This window comes from Hydra viridissima, unplaced genomic scaffold, assembly GCF_058129835.1.
Source record: "Hydra viridissima isolate aposymbiotic clone 2 unplaced genomic scaffold, HvirCarnegie_v1 scaffold_5, whole genome shotgun sequence".
Lineage (NCBI taxonomy): Eukaryota > Metazoa > Cnidaria > Hydrozoa > Anthoathecata > Hydridae > Hydra > Hydra viridissima.
Window position 1 is genome coordinate 9,964,237 of NW_028324304.1, and position 25,497 is coordinate 9,989,733.

The 25,497-nt window shown below is 28.0% G+C and overlaps 2 protein-coding genes and 1 long non-coding RNA gene across 6 annotated transcripts; 2 read left to right on the forward strand and 1 right to left on the reverse strand.

Annotated features, from left to right (window-relative positions):
- The first annotated feature begins 2,344 nt into the window (after positions 1 to 2,344).
- LOC149888557 (uncharacterized) lies at positions 2,345 to 3,208 on the forward strand. The gene has a single exon (XM_090088666.1). The coding sequence runs from the start codon at positions 2,345 to 2,347 to the stop codon at positions 3,179 to 3,181; it is 837 nt and encodes a 278-aa protein (XP_089944792.1). The 3' UTR covers positions 3,182 to 3,208.
- Positions 3,209 to 6,569: 3,361 nt separating this feature from the next.
- LOC145189345 (flap endonuclease GEN homolog 1-like) lies at positions 6,570 to 22,202 on the reverse strand. 3 transcript variants are annotated; one of them, XM_090087408.1, is made up of 10 exons: positions 20,688 to 22,071; positions 20,132 to 20,203; positions 19,201 to 19,237; positions 18,983 to 19,069; positions 16,449 to 16,499; positions 13,907 to 13,986; positions 7,999 to 8,134; positions 7,673 to 7,742; positions 6,942 to 7,497; positions 6,698 to 6,837 (listed from the first exon to the last, which is right to left on the reverse strand). In XM_090087408.1, exons 1-10 carry the CDS (start codon positions 21,392 to 21,394, stop codon positions 6,834 to 6,836), a joined length of 1,800 nt encoding a protein of 599 aa, XP_089943534.1. In that variant the 5' UTR covers positions 21,395 to 22,071; the 3' UTR covers positions 6,698 to 6,833. The 3 variants fall into 3 exon arrangements, 2 of the variants coding, with proteins under 2 accessions (XP_089943533.1, XP_089943534.1); XM_090087407.1 differs by having other exon boundaries at positions 6,570 to 7,497; positions 20,688 to 22,069; XR_016452491.1 differs by lacking the exons at positions 6,698 to 6,837; positions 6,942 to 7,497; positions 13,907 to 13,986 and having other exon boundaries at positions 20,688 to 22,202.
- LOC149888558 (uncharacterized) lies at positions 8,495 to 10,868 on the forward strand. 2 transcript variants are annotated; one of them, XR_016452493.1, is made up of 3 exons: positions 8,495 to 8,755; positions 9,725 to 10,556; positions 10,650 to 10,868. It is a non-coding gene; the product is annotated as an uncharacterized LOC149888558 (long non-coding RNA). The 2 variants fall into 2 exon arrangements; XR_016452492.1 differs by lacking the exon at positions 8,495 to 8,755 and having other exon boundaries at positions 9,680 to 10,259; positions 10,358 to 10,556.
- Positions 22,203 to 25,497: the final 3,295 nt, after the last annotated feature.

Sequence of the window (25,497 nt, forward strand, 5' to 3'; positions counted from 1 at the left end):
ATAAAATAAGGTTTTTCCAATATTAAGAAAAAAAAAATTATCCACTTGCATGTAATTTTTTTCCTCATTACATCACCAACTTAAGGTAAGCGAGAATTTTTCGTTTAGCTTGTTCAATTTGGAAGCCATACGATTAGTGTTAAGCTATGATAACCTATTTGTGTATAGTACTGAATCATTTTTGAAGATTGTGTAGTCTAGGGGCAAGATGAACGGGGTAAGATGACTCGTTCGTCGTTTTGCCGAAGTACATGTTTTACTAAAAACTGTATAAACGCTGCCGCTTGTTTTGTTTAACTTAAATCTTGTTGCCTAGTTGTGTTTAACTTATAACAATAAACACAATTATAATAAAATAACTTAGAGCAATGGTTAAAGTTACTTTAAAGTTAATTAAATATAACTATGTTGTGAATATTATTATTTATGCATATTTCAATTTTAGTTACGCATATATCTGTTTGTAAAATAAGCATAGCTAATATGATTAGGGTTAGTAACTATACTTTATGGTTATATTTAATCTGTTTTATACACACACACACACACAGACACACACACACACACACACATACACACACACATATGTATATATATATGTGTGTATATATATATATGTGTGTATATATATGTGTGTGTATATATATACAGTTGAATCCCGTTAACTCGGACCCTACTTAAGTTCATATTACTCATGCATTCAACTTGTTGAAGTAAAATGGTTTTCTTTTCTGACTTTTCAAAAGATGTCAAATATTGTAATGCCTCGTGAACTTGTGACCAACATTTGAATTTATGAATACGATTTTTAACTAACAAGGTAACAGTGCATCTAACTCCAGCATGATAGGCTTCATATGATAGGTCATTAAATACTATTAGACAAAATTTATCAATACCAGATTTGTTTTCATGCTCTTTTGATTGAATGCAACATCTATTCAAACAAGTATAATAAAATATTGAATCATTAAGTCTTCCTTGAGATAACGAATTGCAAAAAATTTCAAATGAGTCAATATTGTCAAGCTCTACGAATTTTGAAAGTTCATCTTCTTTAACTGATCTTACAGAGCTTTCAGCTTTCGCTGTTCTTCTTTTTGCTGGTGGAGGAGTTGGCACTAAACTCTTTGGTAATAATTCAAATAGGCGGATCTCGAGGTCTTTCTCTTCCTTTTACTTTAATAACTTGGAAGTTTGATGGAAAATGTTTTACACAAACTACTGTGTCATAACTGTCTGGTATATTCTCTCTTGGTATTGCTTTAATCCATCTCTGGCGCTCTTCAGGATCCCTAGGTAATCTGAAAGTTGTTGTCTTATTCTTTACTGAGTCATAGTTAGAATTACAACCAGTAACACAACATTTTCTGTGCATTTTTAAGTCTTGATATGTATACAACTTATTCTTATTCTTAGCAACTTTTGCCGCTACATCAGCCTCCACATTTTTCGAGCCGTTGCGCGATTAGGAGGCCTGTTATTTTAGTACGCCCTGGTATTAGCCTTTTTCAAACCGCGTCAGACCTGGTAACTAATATTTACTTGAGGGGACATTTTTTTAAGCGCAATATTTGTTTATGTATTGAACTCCTTTTTTTAGTCTTATTATTTTCTTAATTATGAAGTGGTATTGCAGCTCGTATTTGTGTTTCAACAACTTTAGATCTAAAGATAATAAGGGAAATCATTTAAAAGCTTATCGATTGCCGAGATGTGAAAATATTCAGAAACTCTACATGAAGCTTTTTAAAACTTCTGGAATGAATTGGCAAAAAGGACATATATGTTCTGCCCATTGGAGTAGGAACACTAGAGATAACACCGACCATTTACCAGATATTATTGTTCCTCCAGATCAGTTGGAAAAGCTTAAAATAGAGTTATAAATTCAAAAAAAAGCTATATTAACGCAACTTCGACAACAAATAAAGCAAAGAAATTGTTAGTATTTAAAAATGCTGCAAGAAGATATAAAACTGCTTTATCAATAGTCCAAAATATAAACAGTTTTAAAAATAGACGAACCATGGCAGTTCTTACTAAACAAACTGTTAAAAAAACTAGAGAATGTTCAAAAACTGAGTTGAAAAAACAACTTGAAAAATCCTTAAAAACAATAGAATTATTGCAAACTGTTATCAAAGAAAAAAACAATTTCATAACCAAATTTGAAAATAAAATACTTGAGCAAAGTGTAAAAATTCAAGAGTTAGAAGTTGAAGTTATGCATCTTTCTGGTAGCATAGTTAACTGCAGAACAAAACAATTTACCTATGAAAATATTAAATCTAAGAAACAATGATTTCAATATTTATGTGAGGTATCAAAGGAAAGTTTTGATATGCTTTTTGAATGTGTTCAACCTTATTTACATCTTATACCATACCCAGATTGTCCAAATACAGGGGAAAAAACTGTTGATAATGAAACACAGTTCTTTAGTGTTCTGACTGTGTGTCGTCATGGACTAGATTTAAAATTTATGTCATTTTTGCTTGAAAAGTCTTATACAACTGTACATAGAATTTTCACTGGTTGGGTAATATTTTGTGCTAGCATTTTTAATGAAGTAGATTTAAAAATTGATGGTAGTTTTCTTCTAAAGAAAATGCCAGATTTATTTGTAAAAACTGGCAATGAATTAACTGATATTGTTATAGATGCCACTGAATTCAAATTTCAGCATGCTTCTAATCTTGATTTGAGTAGTTTAATGTTTTTTCACTACAAAAACACTCATACAGGGAAAGCCCTTATTGGAATAGCCCCTCATGGAATGGGCCTTTTTTTCAGTGACATTTATCAAGGCTCTATTTCAGACTCTGAAATTACAGAGAAGTCAGATATATTATCACTTATACGAGAAGATCATGAAGTGATGTCTGATAAAGGATTTGCAATAACAGAACTATGCTCTTCCAAAGGTATATATTTAAATCGACCGAAACAAAAAGAAGGGCACCAATTTTCAGAATGTGAAATACAAAAAAACTTTAATATTGCTTCCACTCGTATTCATGTTGAACGTTATATTGGGAGAGTACGTAATTGGAAAATCTTAAACAATGTCTGGCCTTTTAATCAAATGGATTTACTAGGATCAACTTGGCAAATGTTGTGCCATATTACAAATATAACTTTAACTCCTATAGGACCAAAGAATAAGTTATATAATTGATAAAAAATATTTCAAAAAAAAAAGAAATACAGTTATATGTAAAAATATATTATGTTTGAATTGTAAAGTCAATATCCTCTTTAAATTTTAATAAAACAATTGATTTTGTGTATTTCTTGACAATATTTTGAACCGGTTTCAGGTTTTCAAAGTTTAGTTCTTTGGCGAGCAATTTTTCTCTGAGCAAGCAAAATTCTTTGTTTTCAAAATAGTTCCATTCTAAACATTTTGAATCTGATAAAATGTTGTCACAAATGTCTAATAATATATTAATTAGTTGATTATTTATTTCAATTTAAAAAAATATCCCACTCTCAGACTCTGGATGATAAGATAATAAAATACAAAATTCAGCATCAGCGCAAAGCATTTGCAATTGGCATTGTATATAATAATGTGGAAATTGATCTAATGATTGAAGGAGTCCATCACAGTTCTCTGCCCTTGTTTTAACCTCTAAAAGGAAGCCACCAGCAGCAAGAGCATCTGGGCTTGCTCCGTAGCGTACTTTTGTAGGGTGTGTAAAGAAACCACATTTAATTGTTTTTGATTGAGAAACTTTTTCAAAATAAGAAATAGCAGTTTTTTCAAACTTAACTCCTCTTTTAATATTTTTAATGGCTAAAAGTTTGTCATCTTCCCTTTTACCAGTTTTTACAGTACTCCAGCATTCCATAAATTTATTTTTTCCCTGAAGTCCAAGTAAAAGAGGCAATCGAGTTCCAGTAATTTTAAATCTACGTAACTGATACCACTCTTCAGTATTTTGTGTTACATCTATATAATTGGCTACCTGTGGTTTTGATGAGTGTAAATGTCCTATGTCTATATAAACTTTTGCTTTTAGGTTAATTAGTAATTGTTTCTTTATACTGCTCTTAATATTTAGTGCATTATTATCTTTTTTAGTATAAGTAAACTTTATTACTTCAATAGGTAAAATATCTTGTGTCAAAATTTCTTCAGAGCTTGCAATACTAATTTGTATATTTGAAGCAGAATTGTTGAAATTTGTTATTATCGTGTTAATTCTCTGTAACTTTATTGTATCGTCAGATAATATTGTTTTATCAAATAAAACTGCTTTGGTATAATCATGATCAGCAAGGCAAATTGCTTTTTTTTTTCAAAGATAAAAGTTAAATGCTCTCCTAAAGAAGATTTTCTACCACTATCATATTTAGAAAGAACTGAATAAAAATGTTCAGTTACAGGTTTCTCATTTTTAAGCTTTTCTTTTAGTACACGAGATATGTTAGAAACATCACGTTTAAAATATGAAGCGTGAGAGTCAGCAGCCGAATATACATTAGTGCTATTTTTTATTTTTATTTTTGCTGATTTTACTTTAATGTCTTTAAGAGGCACCATAGGAATAGAACCTTTCGCAATTCTTTTGTGCCATTTTTGAAGTGTTTGTGCACAAGTAAGGTCGAGTATTTTTTCTTTTGTAGATGTGTAATGTTGTAAAAACAAAAGTAAACATAAAACGTGGCAACATAAACCACTTGAACCAACTGGACAAGGACAATGTGATTTAAATGGCACTCCATTAACGAATAAAATAACAGCAGGTCTGGCATTTTGTTCATATGATTTTTTCACCATTGCTTTAACAAAAGTGTTACTCAAATCAGTTTGAAAAACTTTAACATTTACTATTTTTCTGCTTTGAAGCATACGTGCAGCTTTTTCTTGTTGGCCAAAACTTCCCTCGTTTTTATTCAACAAATATTTTTAAAATATCTTTTGGTCTACAAACGGCATTTTAGAGTCTTCTATTTCCCATTTTGCAGAATTTGGTGGTATTATAAAAGGATCTAAACTGCATTCAAATTTGAAATTTCGATCAGCCCAATTCTTAATTTTGTTAAGCAAATTCGGATATCGATTAAACTTTTTAATTAGATTTAGAAGTACATCCTTTGTGCCTGAAGTTGGCAGTTGCAGTTTTTTTAACCACGCGGTAGCTTCTTCTAATGTGAACTGATCAATTTTACAAGCTTTTTCCATTATAAAAGAAAGTTATTATCAGTTGTTCGATGTATGTTGTTTATATAGTTGTTTGAACATAAACTGCGCTTGAAAAAAATGTCACCTCAAGTAAATATTAGTTACCAGGTCTGACGCGGTTTGAAAAAGGCTAATTGGGTTTCGAACGGTACGGAAGAAAAAACTCATAAATAAACAGTTTCATTCTTCAACTAAATTTTATACAGAAAAAACTTTTTATATTTATAAACTCTAATAAAGCAAAATAAACTGAAAATATTTTTATTTTATTTCATTAGAGAGGATACTTGTCATGTATATGTTGCAAATAAAGTGTAAAGTTTTGCCAAAGATTCTCAGACTTGAAGGCAAAATACTCCCTGTATATAGCTTCATAAAGTCGACTCCACTTTAAATCACCTTGTGATCCGCAAACAAACTTCAATCTTCTTTTTATTCGACTCCAAAAAGCCTCAACATGGTTTGATGTTGCTTGGGTTACAGGATCAACAAAGTTAGTTGTGTGGTTTACTGTCAGATGGTTATAGCCTATGTTTTTCAAATCAATGTAGGCAGCCCATTGATCTGAATGAATGGTATAATTATGCATTTCCTAATTTAAATATATATATACCTATATATATATATGTATATATATGTATGTATACATATATATATATTTATATATGTATATATATATATTATATTATATTTATACATACTATATTATATATATGTATATATATAATATATATATACACATATTGTATATGTACATATATGTAACATATTATATATATACATATATACATATATACATATATATATATATATATATATATATATATATATATATATATATATATATATATATATATATATATATATATATATATATTAGGGTGCGGTTGTGCCTCACTATAGGGGCACAACCGTTTTTTTCACTAAGTCTAATTTTTGTGTTATAACATTTTCAAAAACAGTTTTATTTTTTTCTTAATTGCAGCAATTTAAAGCTTAATTATGTGTTTATCGAAATACACTGTTAAAAAAACGCATGCCGTTTTTATTTTCATACTCCATAAATCTAAACGTTACGGGGGCTGTTATACCCCTACTTCCCCTACTTTTAAACAATATTTTCAACTTTATAAAAGGTATGGTAAATTTTAATAATATAAAATTAAAAACATTCAATTGTTTTTATCTTTCATAACTCAAATATGTTCAAATATGTCTTTATATGTTCAAACTATATGTCTAAATTATTGTAAAAAAATATATATATATTTTGTAAGAAGTTGGATTTTGTTAAGAACTAAAAACTAAAGCCATTATGAGAGAAATTGTTTCATACTAAAATTTAAAACTCAATAACTCAATAACATAAAAGTCGTTTTGTTTTATAATTGCAAACAATATATATATTTAGAATTAACAAAAAAGAGTAAACTACATTAAGTGCTTCTGCTTCAGTCTATCGACCAAACATAATGGACTATTAAATGAAACTTCACCTATTTCACGGAAATCAAAACTTGCTTCTTTATATTTACATACTGTTGTTTTAATTTCCTTTGCCCTGAAAGACGGAAGGTTTTTTTTATCTAAAATATCCAAGTCACTATTAGTCTCGTCCAGAGAAGAGAACAGAATAGAATCACCTAGGTTTGAAAAATAAGCATCGGAGGTGTTAACATGAAAGTTAGGCGTGCTTATGTTAAAACAGGGAGGAGTGAAATTTAAATCTGCTTTTAAAAAACCAAACCTGTTTGGAGTAGATTCATTTTCTTTTTTCACTATTTCCTCAAAATGCTGTACATGTGACTCTGTGTTGCATAACAAAGTCACCAGATTTTCGTCAAAAGACGAAAGCTGGCATCGGTTATCGAGAAGAGTACTACTATTTTCTATTTCAGCGTCGCAATATTGTAATACAGGTTCATAGCTTTGCTTTAAAGTTCCCAAATCTAGAGATTGAATAGCGTGAATAACTTCAAAATTGACATTAGGTACCATATTAACCATGTCAGCTCTTTTTTTTGAAGCAGTGGTACCTGATTTAAAAGCATCATCAAAATAGCATATCTTTTCAAAGTCAGATAATGTTGTAGAATTGCCTTTTTTAGCCAACCTTATGGCCAGTGGTAAATACTCGTCATTTACAATATTTTTTGATATTTCATTGAAGGATTTCTGATCGACTCGATATGAGGAAATTCTTTTCGTGTTCTCATTTATGACTTTATCATCAATTATGGTGTGTTCAACATATTTATTAAGTGCATCAAGTCTTTTGCTTCCAATACGTTGTTTTTTTTCATCTGATAGTAAAAAAACAACTGTAAATTTCCATTTCATAATAATTCTTTTATTACTTCGTAATTAATAAAAGAACTATTATGAAATGGAAAAATAAATATTATTCTAAACAAAGCGAGTTAAGTCTTAGTGACAAGTTCCTTCATTTATGATATAAAAAAAAGAATGATCATAAACCTTTAAATTTGTTATCTTTTTTGTTTAGCAAAAATTTGTTAACCATGTTTGGCAACACTTTTAATAAATGCTAAAAAACAAAAATTTGAATAAGATTTAATTGGATAGATATGTATAAATGCAACAGAAGTTATTTTATAAAATGAAACTATAAAGAAAAAAACTAATCTGAAACTATAAAAGAAAAACTTTCTTAAATACTGAGAAATTTTTTTTTAAAAAAAAAAAAAAAGATCTAGAAAAAATCTAGAAATGAGTTTCTTTATCGGTATTAAAGTTGACCGTTAAAATTATGAAATGTGAATAATGAAATGAATTGTTCTTACCAAATGATTTTCAAGGGTCATAAAATTTTCAGGGCAATTTATCCACTCAGAACCAAAATCAACATTACAGGATGTATCTTTCTTCCATTCAACTTCAAGAAACGAAACTCCTTTGAGTGTACGTGTTTTCAGAATACTGGCAAAAAAAAAAACACTCGTTTTACTAATAGATTAACAAAGATTTAAAATAACGCAAGAACATAACTAAAATGTTTAAGAGCTTTGAATAATTTAAGTAAATTAACTAGAATTTTTTCTTCAGATTGCAAAAATGGAATGTGACGTTAAGTAAAAAATGCTGTAAACAATAAACAAAAGAGGAAAAGTATATATACACTCTAAAAACAATCCGTTAGAAAAAGTAACGGATTGCGTGTCTCCGTTAAATTAACGAAGTAATTCGTTTCCAAAAACAATATTTATTGAGTGAAGTTAACAAATTACTTAGTCTTCGAAATTCCATAGATTCAACGGATGAAATAATAAAATACGTTGAAAAAAAAATTTTTTTTTAAAATGGTTTCCGAAAGAAATTATGAAGTGCTTCCTCTGTAGATTATATTTTTCATCATTACATATATTTTTTTCTCATTTTCGAAATTTACATGGATTGACTTCGAGATGTTCAGAAGTCAAATGCACTTTTTATAAATGCAATAGAGTTTTCATTAGTTTCATAAAGTTTAGAAAACATTATGAAACCCAGCATTCAACAATAATTCCTGATGAGATCAAGCTGCAAGATTAACTGCCACTAGTTAGTTTCATTTTATTTTGTTCAAGTGTATGTATGTATGTATGTATGTATGTATGTATGTATGTATGTATGTATGTATGTATGTATGTATGTATGTATGTATGTATGTATGTATGTATGTATGTATGTATGTATGTATGTATGTATGTATGTATATATATATATATATATATATATATATATATATAGAACAGACAACTAAACATGAAATAAATTTCATTACATATCAGTGTATCCTTTCTTGGAACACCCTTCCCTACACCCTAAAAACAGATTTTAACCTTAGATCCAAGAATCTGTTCTTAAAGTCACTCCACCATTTTTACCTAAAAAGTTACGCTTAAGTTTATTCTTTACCTCTATAACTTTTTTCTTTATGTTTATGTACATTTTATAATTTCTTATTTGTGTATATGTGTATATATGTATGTATAGGTGAATAAATTATAATAACTATTTGACCTATAATTTAACTCTTTTAAAAGTCTGTTTTGTAAGTGTTACTTATAAATTTTTGTAAAGTTCTACTTTTACCATGTGACTAGTTTATTTCTTATGTTTTTCTCTTGTCTTTTCTTTATATTATTTAGGTCATTGCGTTTTATTAGTGAACTACTATTTGCAATGACCTGTGTTTGTTGTAACATCCTTAACACAAAATATATTGATATATATATATATATATATATATATATATATATATATATATATATATATATATATATATATATATATATATATATATATATGTATTAATTTTTAAAAATAAAAAATAAAAAGATATTCTTTTCATAAATTATTTTTAAAATCTTGTTTGTTAGAGTTTTATTTGTCAGCATATTGAAGTACTTTACATAAAAAATAATGAAGTTTTGAATTGTTTTTTCTATAATCATATAACAACAAAAAATATATATATAGATGTGTTATAATTTTTAATATTTGTATTATTATCTTATATGTTTTTAGCTTTAATATGTAGTTTAAGCAAGTTAAGGACTTACATGGACATCAGCTTACAATGGTTTAATCATGTTCAAGTATTAAAATTATCTGTTTCTTGTTATTGTATTTTTTAAAAAATAAATTTGTCAGTTACATCAGACAAATATTGTAAAAAATGAGTTGTTAACAATATTTTTTGTTTAAAGGATCTTTAAATCACATTTACATTGTAGATAAAAGGTTTATTGCAATAAGTTTAATTTGCTAGTTTTTATATAGTTACACAGTTTTAGTATAAACTAATTGGTTAGTTACACAATTATCTTTATATGGCTTGTTTATATTCTTATAATTTGCTATTTTAGACACATAGCATGCAATATCTCACTGTAAGTTTAAATTAGTTGTAAAATTAAAAATTTTAGACTTTAATTTGCATTTCTTCTGGTGGGGATATTTATTTAGGTTAGGTACAACTAAGTTTATGTATGCCTTGTTTATATTTGTTTAGAATTTACTGGATTAGACACGAGGCATGTGGTATGAATTTGAAATTCTGGTATTGTTATTTTCATTTCTTTTGGTGTGCTTATTTATTCTTGTTTTTATTTATTGTTATTTAAGTAAAAAACCTTTTTTTTATTTTGCTCCTGACAGGTTTTGAAGTATATGGAAATTATAGAACCTTTCAGTTATCAGATAAGATTATCTTTTGTTACACATTTTTATTAGAGATATTATTTAGTTGTTGCATTGAACTTTATCTTTAGAAAATGGTATCAGAAATTAATAAAATAAAAAAATTTCTATTATCAATTTATAAATGAAGAATTAGCAATAACAATATTTCTTAAAGGTAATTAGTAAAATTTTATTTTCATTTCATACTATTTATGTCATTTAGGTTCCATATTTTGTTTATTGTATTTTATGTTATATTTACCTTAAGGAATTGACAACACGTTGCTGGAATTGAAGCGTGAAACATGTACTAAGAACAGCAGTGTTAAAACCTAAAACCTAGTTTGTTAACAATTGGTTTAGTTTAAACATCTATTATGTATATGGGTGTGTGTGTGTTTGTTTTATACAGATGTTTTACAACCTCAAATATAATGACTATTAAAAATATATTTAAAAACTATTTTGATTGTAATTAAAAGTATGTATACAGAATAACATTATTATAAATATTTGATTAGTTTTCAATGTCTAGTTAAAGAGTTTTTGAAGCTTGCTAACAAATTGACCACTATATTTCTCCCAACCATGTTTGTATAATTAGTACTGCTTGTATCAGATGGGTAGTAATTATTACATTTATAATGGGAAGAACCAATGTGTATTAAGAATATCATAACCAAATAATACATATGTAAAAGAATGTAAAGATTATTTTATTATCAAATTACAATACTATGTTGCTTAATTCATCTTTAATTATAATGGAGTGATTTTGATGATAATTTGATGCACTAATGTAATAACTTCTTTATTTAAAAGGATTGTTTTTTCGGAAAAATATCAACGGACTTCAATCCGTTAAAATTTTAATCCGTTAACTTAACGGAAAAGCCGTTGGTGCAATAGCGACGGATTGATCTGTTACCCAATTCGTTGTATTCAACGGATTTTTTTTTAGAGTGTAGAAAGCATTAGTTCAAAGGCTAATTTACTCTTAATTTGGCACGTTTTAGCTTGTGTTTTCCAATTTCTGAATTATTCAAAGATTTTTTCAATCTATAGTGGTAGATTGTAATCTTTGATATATCATAAAGACATTCACTTGGATTGGTGAACCTTTTTTGATATATTATAAAGACAAATGTACTTACTTAAATGTAATTACTATTTCTTAAAAAAATGTTATAAATTAAGTATAGTTCCTTGAACATGTTTATTAATATTTCTACTAATTTTGATTTTAAACACTACTTTTCAAATGTTTGTCATAATATTTTTATCTGTGTTCAAATTTTAAAAAAAAGAACCAAAATTGGCAAAAAAAAACAAACGTTATACAGATTAAGTACAAATTCAAAATACTTATTTATTATAAAAAAACAGGTATTTTTGCATTGAATATCACAATAAACTATTAAAATATATATGCTCAAAGTTGGGTGTTAATTGATCCTGTATTATCATTAAACTATTACAGTTAGTAAAATTTATTTTACAGAAGAAAATAGAAGCTTACATATTATACAAAAAAAAATTACTGAAAAAACTTTACGAATTGGTTAAATAAAAACTTTGGTAAATATGATTTAAACCAGAAGCTACAATTTAGCCCCTACAGAAAGAAGGCATGCCTAAGGATTCAGCAACTCAGAGACATTCTTAACTCTGATTCAGATAAAACTTGCTTTACTATTATTCCTTACTCAACATTTTAAGCAATATTTATCTTACTGGATTGTGGTTTAACTCAGCAAGACTACCAAACACTAATAAAAGTAATCTATGGCAGTCAGATGCAATAATAATCCACCATTTGATAAGCAAAAAAAAATAATTTTTGATCTCACTGCTTAGTTAAAGGGCATAACTTTAGTATGTAATTGAGCTTGATGGTTATTGGTATATGTAATTGTAATTGGTATATGCAATATGTAATTGAGCTTGGTGGTTATGAGCAGGATAGCTTATTTATAAATAGACAACCAATGATGATGGAGGCAGATACCTTGAATGTAATATGGCTGCTTCTAACATCTATTGTCATAACTTTTGGCTTTTTCAGCTATAAAGCTTCTGACATTTTCAAATAATTTTAAAAACAGAATCTTTCTCTTCTTCATTAAAGATTACTCTAAATTAAACTAAAAGTTATTTAAACTCAAATTAAAACTTTATTTCAAACAAATGTTAAATTTTCTTATCCCTAATCTTTTGAACAACACTTTATTAATTCCTCTCTTTTACACTGATAAACAGTAGACTAATTATTCCAGAAGACTACTTGTAATACTCTGCTAAAACTTGCAAAATAAATTACATTTATTCTTCATTTTTAGTTAGTAACCAATTGTATACATATATCAGGGTAATACATTTCTCTAGTGTGTCCTTTATAATCCTCAAAGCACATATAGTTTCTTCACCTTTCAAATAGTGCAAACTATTTATCTATGTTTCAGGATCATTTTGTAACTCTGAGTTTATCAAAATGTTTATTCAGGGCATCGTATTTTCCCCTCACACCATTTATCATAAATCTTCACCATTATGTAAAGCTTTGTTTGTTTTGATCTTACACACACTGAAGACTGAATTTATTGTTGTTTATTTTTTTTAAATTCATTGGATATTTCTGTTATTCATGACTTTCTTCCTTTGATTTTTTCTTCAAGAAACTGGTCTCACACAATAACTTAGATTGGAATGCCATTCTGCATTTTCTTCTATCAGTATTTCTTCTGAGGGAACACAGTTTAAATTGTAAAATTGCAACCTAGTTCTTCTGCATTGTAGTATAACTTGTGCAAAATGTATTGCTATTGAAAATGTAAATAAACAAAACAAAACAAATATAAAGAAATAAAATTGAATTGTTTTTTTAAAAGTCTGTTACAGACAATTTTAAAAATTTCCAGAAAGTTCTAAAAAGCTTTAGAAAGTTCAAAAAAGTTATAAAATATTTTAGAGAATCCTATCATTTAAGAATGATCTTTTTTCAAAATTCAAAGGAAATTAGATTTTTTTTTGATTTCATTAGAGAACCATTTTTATAAAAAAAAGTCAAAACTCCTAATATATACATATTAAGATGTATATAACTTTATTTTTATCATCAGTTGAAGAAAAAAGACAGAACGTGCTAACTTCTGTTATGTTTGGAACTGATAATTCAGCAGGCAATCTTTTAAACAAACCAAATTTATTTTCAAGCATGTAAGTCTTGAATCTTTCGAGTATGTAATAGCAGTATGTAAAAATTTGATAAAATACTGAAAATGGTAAAATGCAAACCACAAAAAATTAAGTGAATCATAAACAATAAACTTGGAATACAAATCATAAGTTTTAAAATATGTTTGATAAACATAGTAAAAGATATTCTTTATCACACAATTTAACAATTAAGAAAAGCCTTGTAGCTGATATAACTATTTTGTACCAAAAAGACTCTATTCTAGAGATGAAAAGACTTGTTACATTATTACCAAAAGTAAACTTAATAAAAATTTTAAAAAAATTTACTTTTTTGGTTGTATTGGAGCATTATATGATGCCTGTTCATAAATTTTTTCTAAGTACAAGCTTGAGGCTAGCTGCAACACCTGCAAAAAGCATAAATATATTGAAATTATTCATATATAGTGCAAAATGCTTTTAACAGCCATAATTTTCAGAATATTATAAACAATTTTTTGTTAATGACAATTAAATGCAAGTTTACAAAACTTGAACTTTCAACTAATTCTTATTGTTGGATTTAGCAGCAATAAAGCACTCTACTTAGTATGAAGATTGCTTTGATGACATAGATGAGCTGTGTAATACTATAGATAGTAATGTCAAAATAAGATACAAAAAAAGTTTTAATTAAAATCATAATAATGATATTGTGGAGTTGTTAGCTAATTGGGCAAAATATTATTTATATGTACAGTGTCCGACAAAAAAAAAGCTTAGATAGACATGCAAGAGAAGTCAACTAAATTTCTACAACTGATATATAAAAAAAATAAACAAAAAATTTTTATTTGGTGCATTGATTCTTAGATAGAAAAAAAAACAAGAAAAAAAAAACGTAAATTTGAGAATTCTTATTGAAATAACGAAACAGACCAAACTAATACTCTGTGGAGAAGCCACGGCTTTTGATCACTGCCTTGCACCGACGAGGCATACTCTCAACAAGTGAGTTCCCCAGAAATATTCTTCAATTGATTTTGAAGAATTTGAAACAACTCTTCTTCATTTTTTGGAGCTCTTGTCTTGATTCCATGATCCAATATAGCTGGCCAAGAAAGAACCACTAATTTTTTGTTCTTCAAATAATTTTTCACGTTGTTTGCCGTATGTTTCGGGTCATTATCTTGCTGAAAGACCCAACTTTTATCTTTAAAGAGCTCATTTGCACTAGGTATCAGCTGATGAATTAAGATTTGTTTGTACATTTTACTGTCCATAATACCAGGAATTTTATACAAACGACCAACACCCGATGAAGTAAAACATCCCCACACATTCACTTTTTTATCGTGCTTTACAGTTGGCTGTGTTACTAATGGATTGTAACGTTCATTATGTAATCGCCAAACACGCGACCATCCACTGAAGCGCAAACAAAATGGTGACTCATCACTCCATAAAACATTTTTCCATTGTTCGATTGTCCAATTGCTTTGCCCATTGAAGTCTTTTTTTCTGGTTACTTTCAGAAATAAATGGTTTTTTAACGCTCCAGTAAGATTTAAATTTCCCAATAGAATGGATCCTTCCAAGAACCGTCCGTTCGTCAACATCCAGTTTAAAATTTCTCTTTATTTCAGCCGCTGTTATCTCTTTTGAAAAATCTTTTTCAATAATCTCAAAAAATCTTTTTTAACAATCTCAAGAATACCTGCTAGATTTTCTCAACCTTCTGTTTTCTTTTAGTCCACAGATATTTTTAAAAATAGGTTGCATAGACAATCAATTTTAACAACTCAGAACGAATTTAGCACTATCTCAACATGCTATAAAGATGACTTGTATAAACCGATCCTGCTCATTTGGTTAATACAGAAAGCTAGTGTGTATGTGTGCATCATTCTAGTAAAGTAGATTGTCTGTATCAATATAACAGTAAGTAAATTTAATGCCATAGCCCTTTTGCTGTCTGGCAATATGTCTCATCAATGTGGTAACAGCTGCAACACATTCTGCTATATCTGTGGTGAATATACACTTGCATCTCAGAGATATTTTATAAAATCATCTGTATTTTTGCTGCAAAATTGATGACCAAGACAAGGAATGGGCGCTTCACATTTGCTGCACAGCATTCGCTATTAATCAATGAGCCTGGCTCAGAGGCACTAGTAAGGGTATGCTATTTGCTATTCCGATGATCTGGCGAGAACAAAAAGACCATGTGACAGACTGTTATTTTTGTTTGACTAATGTATCTGGTTTGTAATATATCTGCCAAAAAAGTCAATTGAAAATCCTAATGTGCCTTCAGCAATGAGACATTGAGAGCTGTGCCATATGAGAACAGTCTCCCATGCTTCCCATCAGGGATAGTTTCTGCTGTCACCAGGTATAAGAATTTCTATGTTTAGAAGTTGTAATGATATTACCAAATTTTTTGCACAAGTTGACAGCTTCTGTTTCTGTTGTAACATTGAAGGATTGTTCTTGGCCTTGGGTTGTGATCACAATCCGAAAGAATTGGCAATGTTTATCTGCCAGTACCAACAGATAAACATTGCCATTGTGTAGCAGAACAACTGTTGTACCACACAGCTCACATGAAAGAAATGTATGAAATATGGAACTGTTGCTCAACCACATCCAGTATAGCAGATACAACTGGAATATCTGTGGAGATCTGAAACTAATAACTCTGTTACTGGAACTGCAGCTCTGCTATGCCAAGTACTGCTGTTTCATCTGTGAATGGACAGCCATACCAAAAAGTTACATTATTGTCAACAGAGCTGGCCAATCCACAAAATGTTAGTTACAAGACAAAAAAGTTTTGCACACAAAAAGTGATAATAATCCTATTGAGGACAACTTAACATTTTACCTTTTCTAATGTATATTCTGGAGTCCAGTTAAGTTTATTCTGTAAGAAATCCTAAAGTGAGAAAAAAAAAAAAATTTCATATTCTCATACTTACATAAATTTTCATTTAAAAATATGTAATCAGAAAAAAATAGAGAAAAATTTCATGACAGTCAGAGAATTAATAATCTCAAACTTTAAAGTTAAAAGTTCGAAGTTAAAAATTACAACTATAATTTATAAAGCAACTCTAAAGTTTTTTCTCAAAAAGAAATTTAACTTTCTTTTTTTTTTAATGTGATGAAACTAACTTTTAGCCTAAACAAATCCCACAAAAAAATTACTAGAAAATCCAAATGAATATATCATTGTGCATTTATGTTGGCAGTATTGAAAATAATGAAATTAATGAAATTGAGGAACTTCAGAATTATAATTATGAAAAGGAAAAAAAAAACACAAAAACAGTGTTCTTATCTGTAAATAAACAACATTAGTTTTACTTTGAAAGTTTTTTTTCAAAACCTTGGTAGTTAAAAAAGGCTTCATAACATAATTGTAATGAAATTAGAGCATAATGCTACATAGCTGAGGTACATGTTTTACTTCAATGGTAAATTTTCTTAATCAATTCCAGTGGGGAATAGATTAAGAACTTTAAAACTGTGATCACTTATTTGTTATTAGCCATCAAAATTTGTGAATAATTCTTTGCAAAAAGGGAACATTAGTGCTTGGATAGTAAAGAGAGACAGCAAACACTGGAGGTAACATCATTAAACTAAACATTTAGATGCCAAATGAACAATCTTTGTAAGTAAATTAGAAGCAAAAATCTAGAAGTTGACAAAAGAGACATTGTAACTGTGTAAATTACTGAGCAGGTAACTGGTACCATGCTCTAATGGTTAAATGTGCATAGTGTGGAATATTAGCTACAAGGTATTCATAATTTATTTGTATTTCAACTCAATAAATCATATAAGCCACTGTAATTTGAACTGCTAGGTTCATTTATCTTGTCAATTAACAACTAGGTTCATGAACAAAACCTTGAACTGGTCAGTACTTGAGGATATCAACTCACTTTAACTTCTATCATCAAATTGGGGAAAGTAACCCCTATTGTTACACTCACACTTGTAATATGTACTGCACATTTCTAACTTCTTGGGATAGCTTTTTTTCTTTGTAATGTCTCTTAAAGTTTAAACTGATCTACTATGCATTTCTTCTTATCAAATAAATTTCAAATTTAAATATTAAAGATAATACTGCACGAATACTTTATTATTTCATTTATCTTCTAGAACACCATTTGTGTTCTAAAAAATGAGTGGACACAAAAAAAAAAAAATTAAGTTTATGGAGAATCCAGTAGAGAATGGGAAACGAACCGAACCCGCACCAAACAAACCGAACTAGAACCTTATATACGAAAGAACCGAACCGAACCCAAACTTTACTTGTCACCAAACCGAACCAAACCCGAACTTTAAAACTGTTGGGAACAAACCAAATTAAACCAACTGTCCTTACCCTAACCACCCAAATTCGTTTGAAAATGTGAAAATTTTGCAATTTGCACATCACTACAATACATAACATAATACAAAACATAATACATAACCTAATGTGTAACATACCGCGAATTTATAACTTTTTTGTTCTATCTCTCATTTTAAGTGTTGGGAGAAAATGAGTTAGTAATTTTAGTAAGTAATATTTACTTTTAAAATATATTTTATTTTTCAAATTTTTTTCTAAATAATTTGTTTAAATCAAAATTATTTAAACCATAAGTTATTATTTCTTTAAAGACTAAGCTAAACTTTTGACAGTAGGCTACTTAAGCTACCATTATCTGTGTTCAGAAAGTTACTTTAAGGTTTTGTACAGTTTAACTGCAGCTATTAGCAACTGCATTGTTTTTTGAACTTTTGAACTTGCAGTATAAAAGCATTGCAAATTATTTCAAATTATTTGCAATGATTTAACTACTTAATATAACTTTAATTTATTTGTGTTTTATCAATGTGAATGTAAAGCTTTGTAACTAATAAAAAAAACAATTATGTTGATACCGAACTGAACCGAACCTGAGCTGTGCTTAAGACCGAACCGAACCGAACTCGAACATTAGATATAATCAAACCGAACCGAACCCGAACTTTAAAAAAAGGGTTCGATTCCCATCATTAGAATCCAGTATAGTCCTCCCTTACATCCAGTAAAAAAATTTATAAAATTATACAAAAATGTAGTTATATGATTACATAAATTTAAAATGATATAACTAAGTAAAGTAAAGATATGATACAGATATATAAAAATATACTTAACTTTAAAATTTTTAGGTTCTTATATTATGATTTTAAAGATAAATAGGATTAAAATAAAATTGTTACATAATGAAGTCTAACTCAACAAATAAAAAATTTTTTTAATGGATTGAGATAGCATTATAAAATGTAATTCTATTTAAAAATACTTTTGAGCTTACTTGATGTAGCTATTTTAATATATAATTTTAGAACAAGATGATAAAAGATAACCTGAGTTCCTTTTATGTTTGGGTATCTCCACTTCAGTATTTTTTCTGCACTTACACTATCTTTTTTAGTTAAAAACTCATCAATAACCTAACAATAAGAAATAAAAACAAATAATTTGTATTTTTGATGCAACTAAAATGAAACTTATTAAAGATAAAGATTGCACCTTTGTTAAGATTAATATTCATTTATTTTAAATTATACAATACAAAAAAAACCTTTTGATTTGGAAAATTTTCAACTTTGATTGCTTTACTAAAAGAAAAACAAAAATGAAAATGCTAGGGTAAAAAATTAGATCTTCTATGAAGTTAAAGAAAAAAACTGAGCAGCAAGATTGTTCTTATTAAAAACTAGAAACCAAAGGATTAACTAATGTAAAATAGATCAGATTATTTTCTACACTGAATTTATATCAGTAGAAGAAATGCTAGTTGAGAAAAAATTAAAATAAGAAATCATATTATAATTATAAAGATCTACTGAGAAAATCAACAACAGCTTAATTATTTCAAAAAAAAAAAACTTTACTTTATATATTTTTGAGATTTCATATTTCATGCTGTTTGATCAACAACATGAAATAAGATGTCTTAGAAATCTCAAAGTGTATGTAGCACAAAAAGAACAAGCTGAAAAACTACTTTTTTTAAAACGGAAAGTAAAAAATATTAATTTTACTTTATTATGCACAATTATATACTCATGAATTAAAAGCAGAATAACTGTAAGCTATCTAATACAGATTGTAATGAGTGCAATTCATCATGACAATCTGCATGGTTATGGTTTTTTTATTTTCTTTTTTAAGTTAATAGAAAATATTAGGTTCCCAGGGTTTCAAAAACTATCATTATTTTAAAAACCAGCACTTAATTCTGCATCTTTAAAAAACTTGGTTCACCTACTTCTAGAGAACACCATTTTTCACTAATAAAGTGACTTGATAAATAATTAATGATCTTGAGAGTAGCTTTTTTCTAAAGCTATCATTTTAAGAAACTCACTCTTGCTAACACTCATTACATTAAAAAGTTTCTTTGGTTAATAGAACATAAATAACAAATTGTGTTTTGATTTTCTTTTTAATTACATAGCATTTTCTTTACTTTCATTTAGTAATTTTTATCTTAAAATAATCAAAATTACCTTGCCAAAGCAAATTCAGATTTTGTTGCACAAGTTGCTCTTAGAAACCCATCTTCAAACCAACTTTGAAATCTGATAAAGAATTAATGTATATAGAGTAGAACATTCTGCCTCAGACCTTACATTATATTGTAAACAAATGACAAAGAAACCAAAGAAAGAAAAAAAAAACAAAAAACAAAAAAACAAAAAACAACTAAAAACCTTTATAATTAACAGTCTAATATACTGCTCAATATAAAGAAAGGTTAAAAATCTATTTTTACTGGTACCATTTTCCAAAGATTGTTTTTAATATTCACACTTCTGTTTTGAACAAATATTAAATTTAATGTTGTGTTTAATTAAAGTGGTATATACTGCTACTGTTGAATTTACAAATTTTACTAATTAACAATATCACAACTAAGTTAAATCTTATGTTTAATCTAAAAATATTTATCTGAAGTCTAATCTAGATTAATAATTATTTTTTAATGTAATTTTTTGGAATTAGCATTTGCATACCATATTTTTGAAAGCATAAAACATATATTTATGCCTAGCTATGAATTACCTGGTTAAAAGATCTTCTTTGAATGACTTTTCAGATATAAACTTTAGCATTAAACCTTTCCCTATACCAGGAACACCTGTTGTATAATCACATCCACATAACAATCCAATTCCAATCATATCATGACGTGTCAGCCCAACTTTATTCCTAATGTTTTCTTGAGTATAAGTTAAAATATATGGGTCTTTTGTGTCAATACCAAAGTCACGATAAATACATTGACCTCCATATAAAAAAAAATCTCCATCATTAGTCAAGCAACCATCTGAAATATTTTCAGAGTTTAAAAATGCACACATCTGTTCCGCTTCACCTGCAGCTTTAACATAAGGTATTCCTAAAAGATCTAAAAGTTCGCAACATTCATTGATTTGTGACTGAAACCTGTTTCTGCCACCTGTAGTTTTATTAACTGATTTAACACCATATTGTTTAAAATTTCGGTGCTTCATGATATCTTGTTTTAACTCTGGTGCTTTACCTTCTGTAACAACAATTATTTTGACACCCAGTTTTCTCAAATAACAAATTCGGAAAAACATATTTCGAATATGTGGCTTTAAAACAGATTTTTTTAATTTCATTGTCTTCATAGCTTCAACAATCCATATACTCAGATCAACTGTTATTATTTTTCCTCGAAGACATTCTGGCTTTATTTTTTCTTTTGAGTCCTCTATTATATTCCATAAATAGTTTACTCCCATTTTAAATTTCTATGAATATTTGGAAAATAAATTTAGAGACAGTATCAAATATTATGCTATCTTTTTACTGATGTTGTTATATTACATTTATGTATACAAGCAGAGAAGCAAGCCATAAACGTATTACTTTATTTCAAAAATAATTTCATACTAGGTACGTGGACTGATTTTTTAAAATTGAGCATACTAAAATGTCATATATCTTTAGAAAGCCCTTTAATACAGTATTTTAAAGGTGAAAAATTTATTAAAAACGAACGATTTAAAAAAAGTTATGACGTTTTTAGTAGCAAATTTTCGATATATGGATTTATTGAAGAAATTGGTAACAAAAAAATTTTTTTTTCAATGAATTTGTTATAACTTTGTCAAATCTTATCCAAATGCCTATACCTTGGTATCAAAAGATAGATGTAAGAGTAGGCTACAAGTTCACATAACTCTATAGACAAGTTCACATAACTCTATAGAAGGGATGTATAGAAGGCCAGAGGGGGGACCGAACACCATCGTAACCTTAAAAAATACAAGTTTTTCACACGAAAGAGTGTTTTTCTGATAAAATATGTTATCTTTATACACAAAAAGTTAATCTAATTTGCTTCCATTCCATTTCCAAATATTAGTGGTCTTTTTTAGATTAAATGGTGGATGTCTTTGTTCTGTTTAAACACCCTCGTAGTAAAATGTTACATTCTTATACATATTTAAACCTAAAAAACACTGATTATATTTTGTGTTAAAAAAGTTTAAATTATATTTTCTTGCTTTACATTATATACAAGTGGTGTATAAATTGACATTAGGGGCGGGGCATGTGCTACGCTCAACGCACCACCCTCCCTCCCCCGCCCAATCTTATCCAACCTAAAAAAAAGTTTTAAAATATATTTGAATAAAAGTTTTAAGTAGAGTTTATGGAAAAAATGAAATAAGTATTCAAGATTATTTTACTATGTTAGTTAGGGAAGGGGCTAGTGCCACACCCAACGACCCCCCTCCCTTTCTTATTCAAGCTTGAAAATGTTTTTAAATTGTGTTTATTTAAAAAGAGAGACATAACCATGGCCTACTATATTCACGGCCGTATATCTTACATTTTTGAGGGGGAAATTAAGAGGCCGGTTTTAAATGTTTTTGACACAAAAAACTACTCAAGTATCATTTTAAAATCTATTCTTCTTGAAGAATTTACTTGTTTAAAGAAATTATATTAAAAATGGTCAACAAATGTGCTGCACCAAAATGTTCTTCCAAATATTTAAGCAACAAACATAAGCAAATTGCATAATTTCATTTTTCCATCAGACCAAAACTTAAATCAATTTTGGATATGATTTGTTAATCGTTTAGATTGGATTCCAACAAAGCATTCTGTTTTATGTAAACTTCATTTTGAAGATAAATATATAACTAGAGGTGATAAATGCACCCTGAATTGGCTAATGAAACCTGTTCCTTCCAAGTATTCATGTGAACTTTTGCAAAAAAAATCATCTTTACCAGTTTCAAAGACTTCTCAAAATCCTCCTAAAAAGAGAATATTCCAAGAAGATCAGTTAGATACATTTGAGAAAAATTATACACTTATAAGTTTACATGATTTGAATGAAGCAGTAGCACCACCTGGGTTTCAATTTAAACGATTTGAAAAAGGTGTTGTATTTAATAATATAGCATTTAATGAACAGACATATTTTCCAACTATATTAGAATCAATAACAGTTGATGCAGACCTGAATGTGCATTTGCACTGCAAGGGGACACCACTTCCATTACCAAGTTGGTTTATAAAAGGACATAATGCAAAACTTGACAAAATTATTATGCTAGAAAATTTTCCTTCTTATATTAGAAACATAACATTAGAAAATTGGAACAATATTTTAGATGAGATTGAAAATTAGTTGGGATGATTTATGCAAAATTTACAATAACGATAATGGACTAAAAGGTAAACTTAGAAAAGCTCCTAAACTTACATTTGAAGTATTACATCCTGGAAATTATAAACAAAGTGTGCCACTTGCATTAGCACTTATAGATCAAACTACAAATGCGGCTTCAAAAAGCTATTATCCAAATCAAAAAGATGTTTCTAACTATTTAACTATTTTTAACACTTGGTGGACAATTGCTAATTCTAAACAAAGATTTTCACCTAATATTATTGGCAATGCTATTGTATCAGGAGACATGAAAATGACATTTTATCAAGCTCTGGCTGATTCGATCAGTGGTCTTTTTCACCTGCATTCACCCTCATAAATCAAACTGCATCAGCATTTTTAATCACTCTATGGGCTCAAGCAGTGCTTGTTGAGGAACTCTTGAGTGATGGATATGATTATGTGATGACAGCTCGTTTACAAAGTGACCCAATTGAGAGATGTTTCTCACAATACAGGCAAATGAGTGGGGACAGATTTCTTATAAGTTTAAGAGAAGTTTTTTTAAAATTCAGAAAGAATTTTTTCATGTCAATCCTTACTTAAAAAGCATATAAACTTTTGGGGAGAAAATCTACAACCAGATGCTCATCCTTCATTAACTATACTTGATGAACTGTTTAATAATCAAAGCGAGGAAATTATGGAAAGTTCTCTTGATTGTAATAGTCAAGAAGTTGCAATAACTATAGCAGGCTATGTTGCAAAAAAATTATCAAAAAGGTCTAAATGTGAAAACTGCAAAGCATATTTGAAAGCTGGGGACTGCGATCTTGAAAATAACTATTATCTATCTCTGTTATCACGTGGTGGACTATTTGCTCCATCTAAACAGCTTGCAGAATTTGTTTGTAGTGTATTTGCCATTTTGGATTTAATTGAGAATGAAATTTCATCTTTATCAATTCCTGTCATTAAGTCATCAACATACATGGTACATAAATATGCACCAAAAAGCAAATTTGTTTGTGAGAATCATGAAAGTTGGGGAATTATGTTTTCAACAAAAATTCTTGTCAATGTTTTTTTTAACAACAAACATAAAATATCAAAGGATTTCCTTTCCAATGATAACTTTGTCTCTTTTTAAATGTTTTTAACATTTAAAAAGAGACAAAGAAAAAAATAAAGTTAAAATTGGAAATATAAGCTGTATGTTATGCAAGGTGTATAGCATTTGTTTATATACTTTATTAAAATATACTTTCTATTTGAGTTCTTTGAATTGTTTCTTGAAATTTTTCTTATAGTTTAAGAATAAACATGAATATAGATATATATTATAGATAAATATAATATACATAGATATAAATGTACTTTGATTTGAACAATTTTTGTGACAATCAGTTAACTTAGGTATTTTAGCAATGACTACAAATCTCCAACAAATATTACACAAATGTCTTCAAATCTTTGATAACTAATATATCTTGAAAAAATATATAATGATAAACAGCGATTGCCACTTTTATATTGGAGAAATTTTTCTTATAGTTTAAGAATAAACATGAATATAGATATATATTATAGATAAATATAATATACATAGATATAAATGTACTTTGATTTGAACAATTTTTGTGACAATCAGTTAACTTAGGTATTTTAGCAATGACTACAAATCTCCAACAAATATTACACAAATGTCTTCAAATCTTTGATAACTAATATATCTTGAATAAATATATAATGATAAACAGCGATTGCCACTTTTATATTGGAGAAATTTTTCTTATAGTTTAAGAATAAACATGAATATAGATATATATTATAGATAAATATAATATACATAGATATAAATGTACTTTGATTTGAACAATTTTTGTGACAATCAGTTAACTTAGATATTTTAGCAATGACTACAAATCTCCAACAAATATTACACAAATGTCTTCAAATCTTTGATAACTAATATATCTTGAATAAATATATAATGATAAACAGCGATTGCCACTTTTATATTGGAGAAATATAAATATGATAAACAGCGATTGACACTTTTATATTGGAGAAATATATTAAAAAATATAGTAAATAATTAAGGTTTGAACTGCTTTTTAAGAATAAGATATTTAGTGCAGCCATTTTTCGAACAGAAATCGGCCTATTAATTTTCCACACAAAAACGTGAGATGTACGGCCGTGAATATAGTA

What these genes read in the sequence shown, in the direction of transcription:
- LOC149888557 (XM_090088666.1), top strand. Translation starts at nt 2,345, where the DNA reads ATGCTTTTTGAATGTGTTCAACCTTATTTACATCTTATACCATACCCA.
- LOC145189345 (XM_090087407.1), bottom strand. Translation starts at nt 21,394, where the DNA reads ATGGGAGTAAACTATTTATGGAATATAATAGAGGACTCAAAAGAAAAA. An exon ending in CAAACATAAAAGGAACTCAG is followed by an intron (nt 16,500 to 18,982) that starts GTTATCTTTTAT and finishes TTCTCACTTTAG; the next exon opens with GATTTCTTACAGAATAAACT. An exon ending in TGACCCTTGAAAATCATTTG is followed by an intron (nt 7,743 to 7,998) that starts GTAAGAACAATT and finishes TTTGTTTTTTAG; the next exon opens with CATTTATTAAAAGTGTTGCC.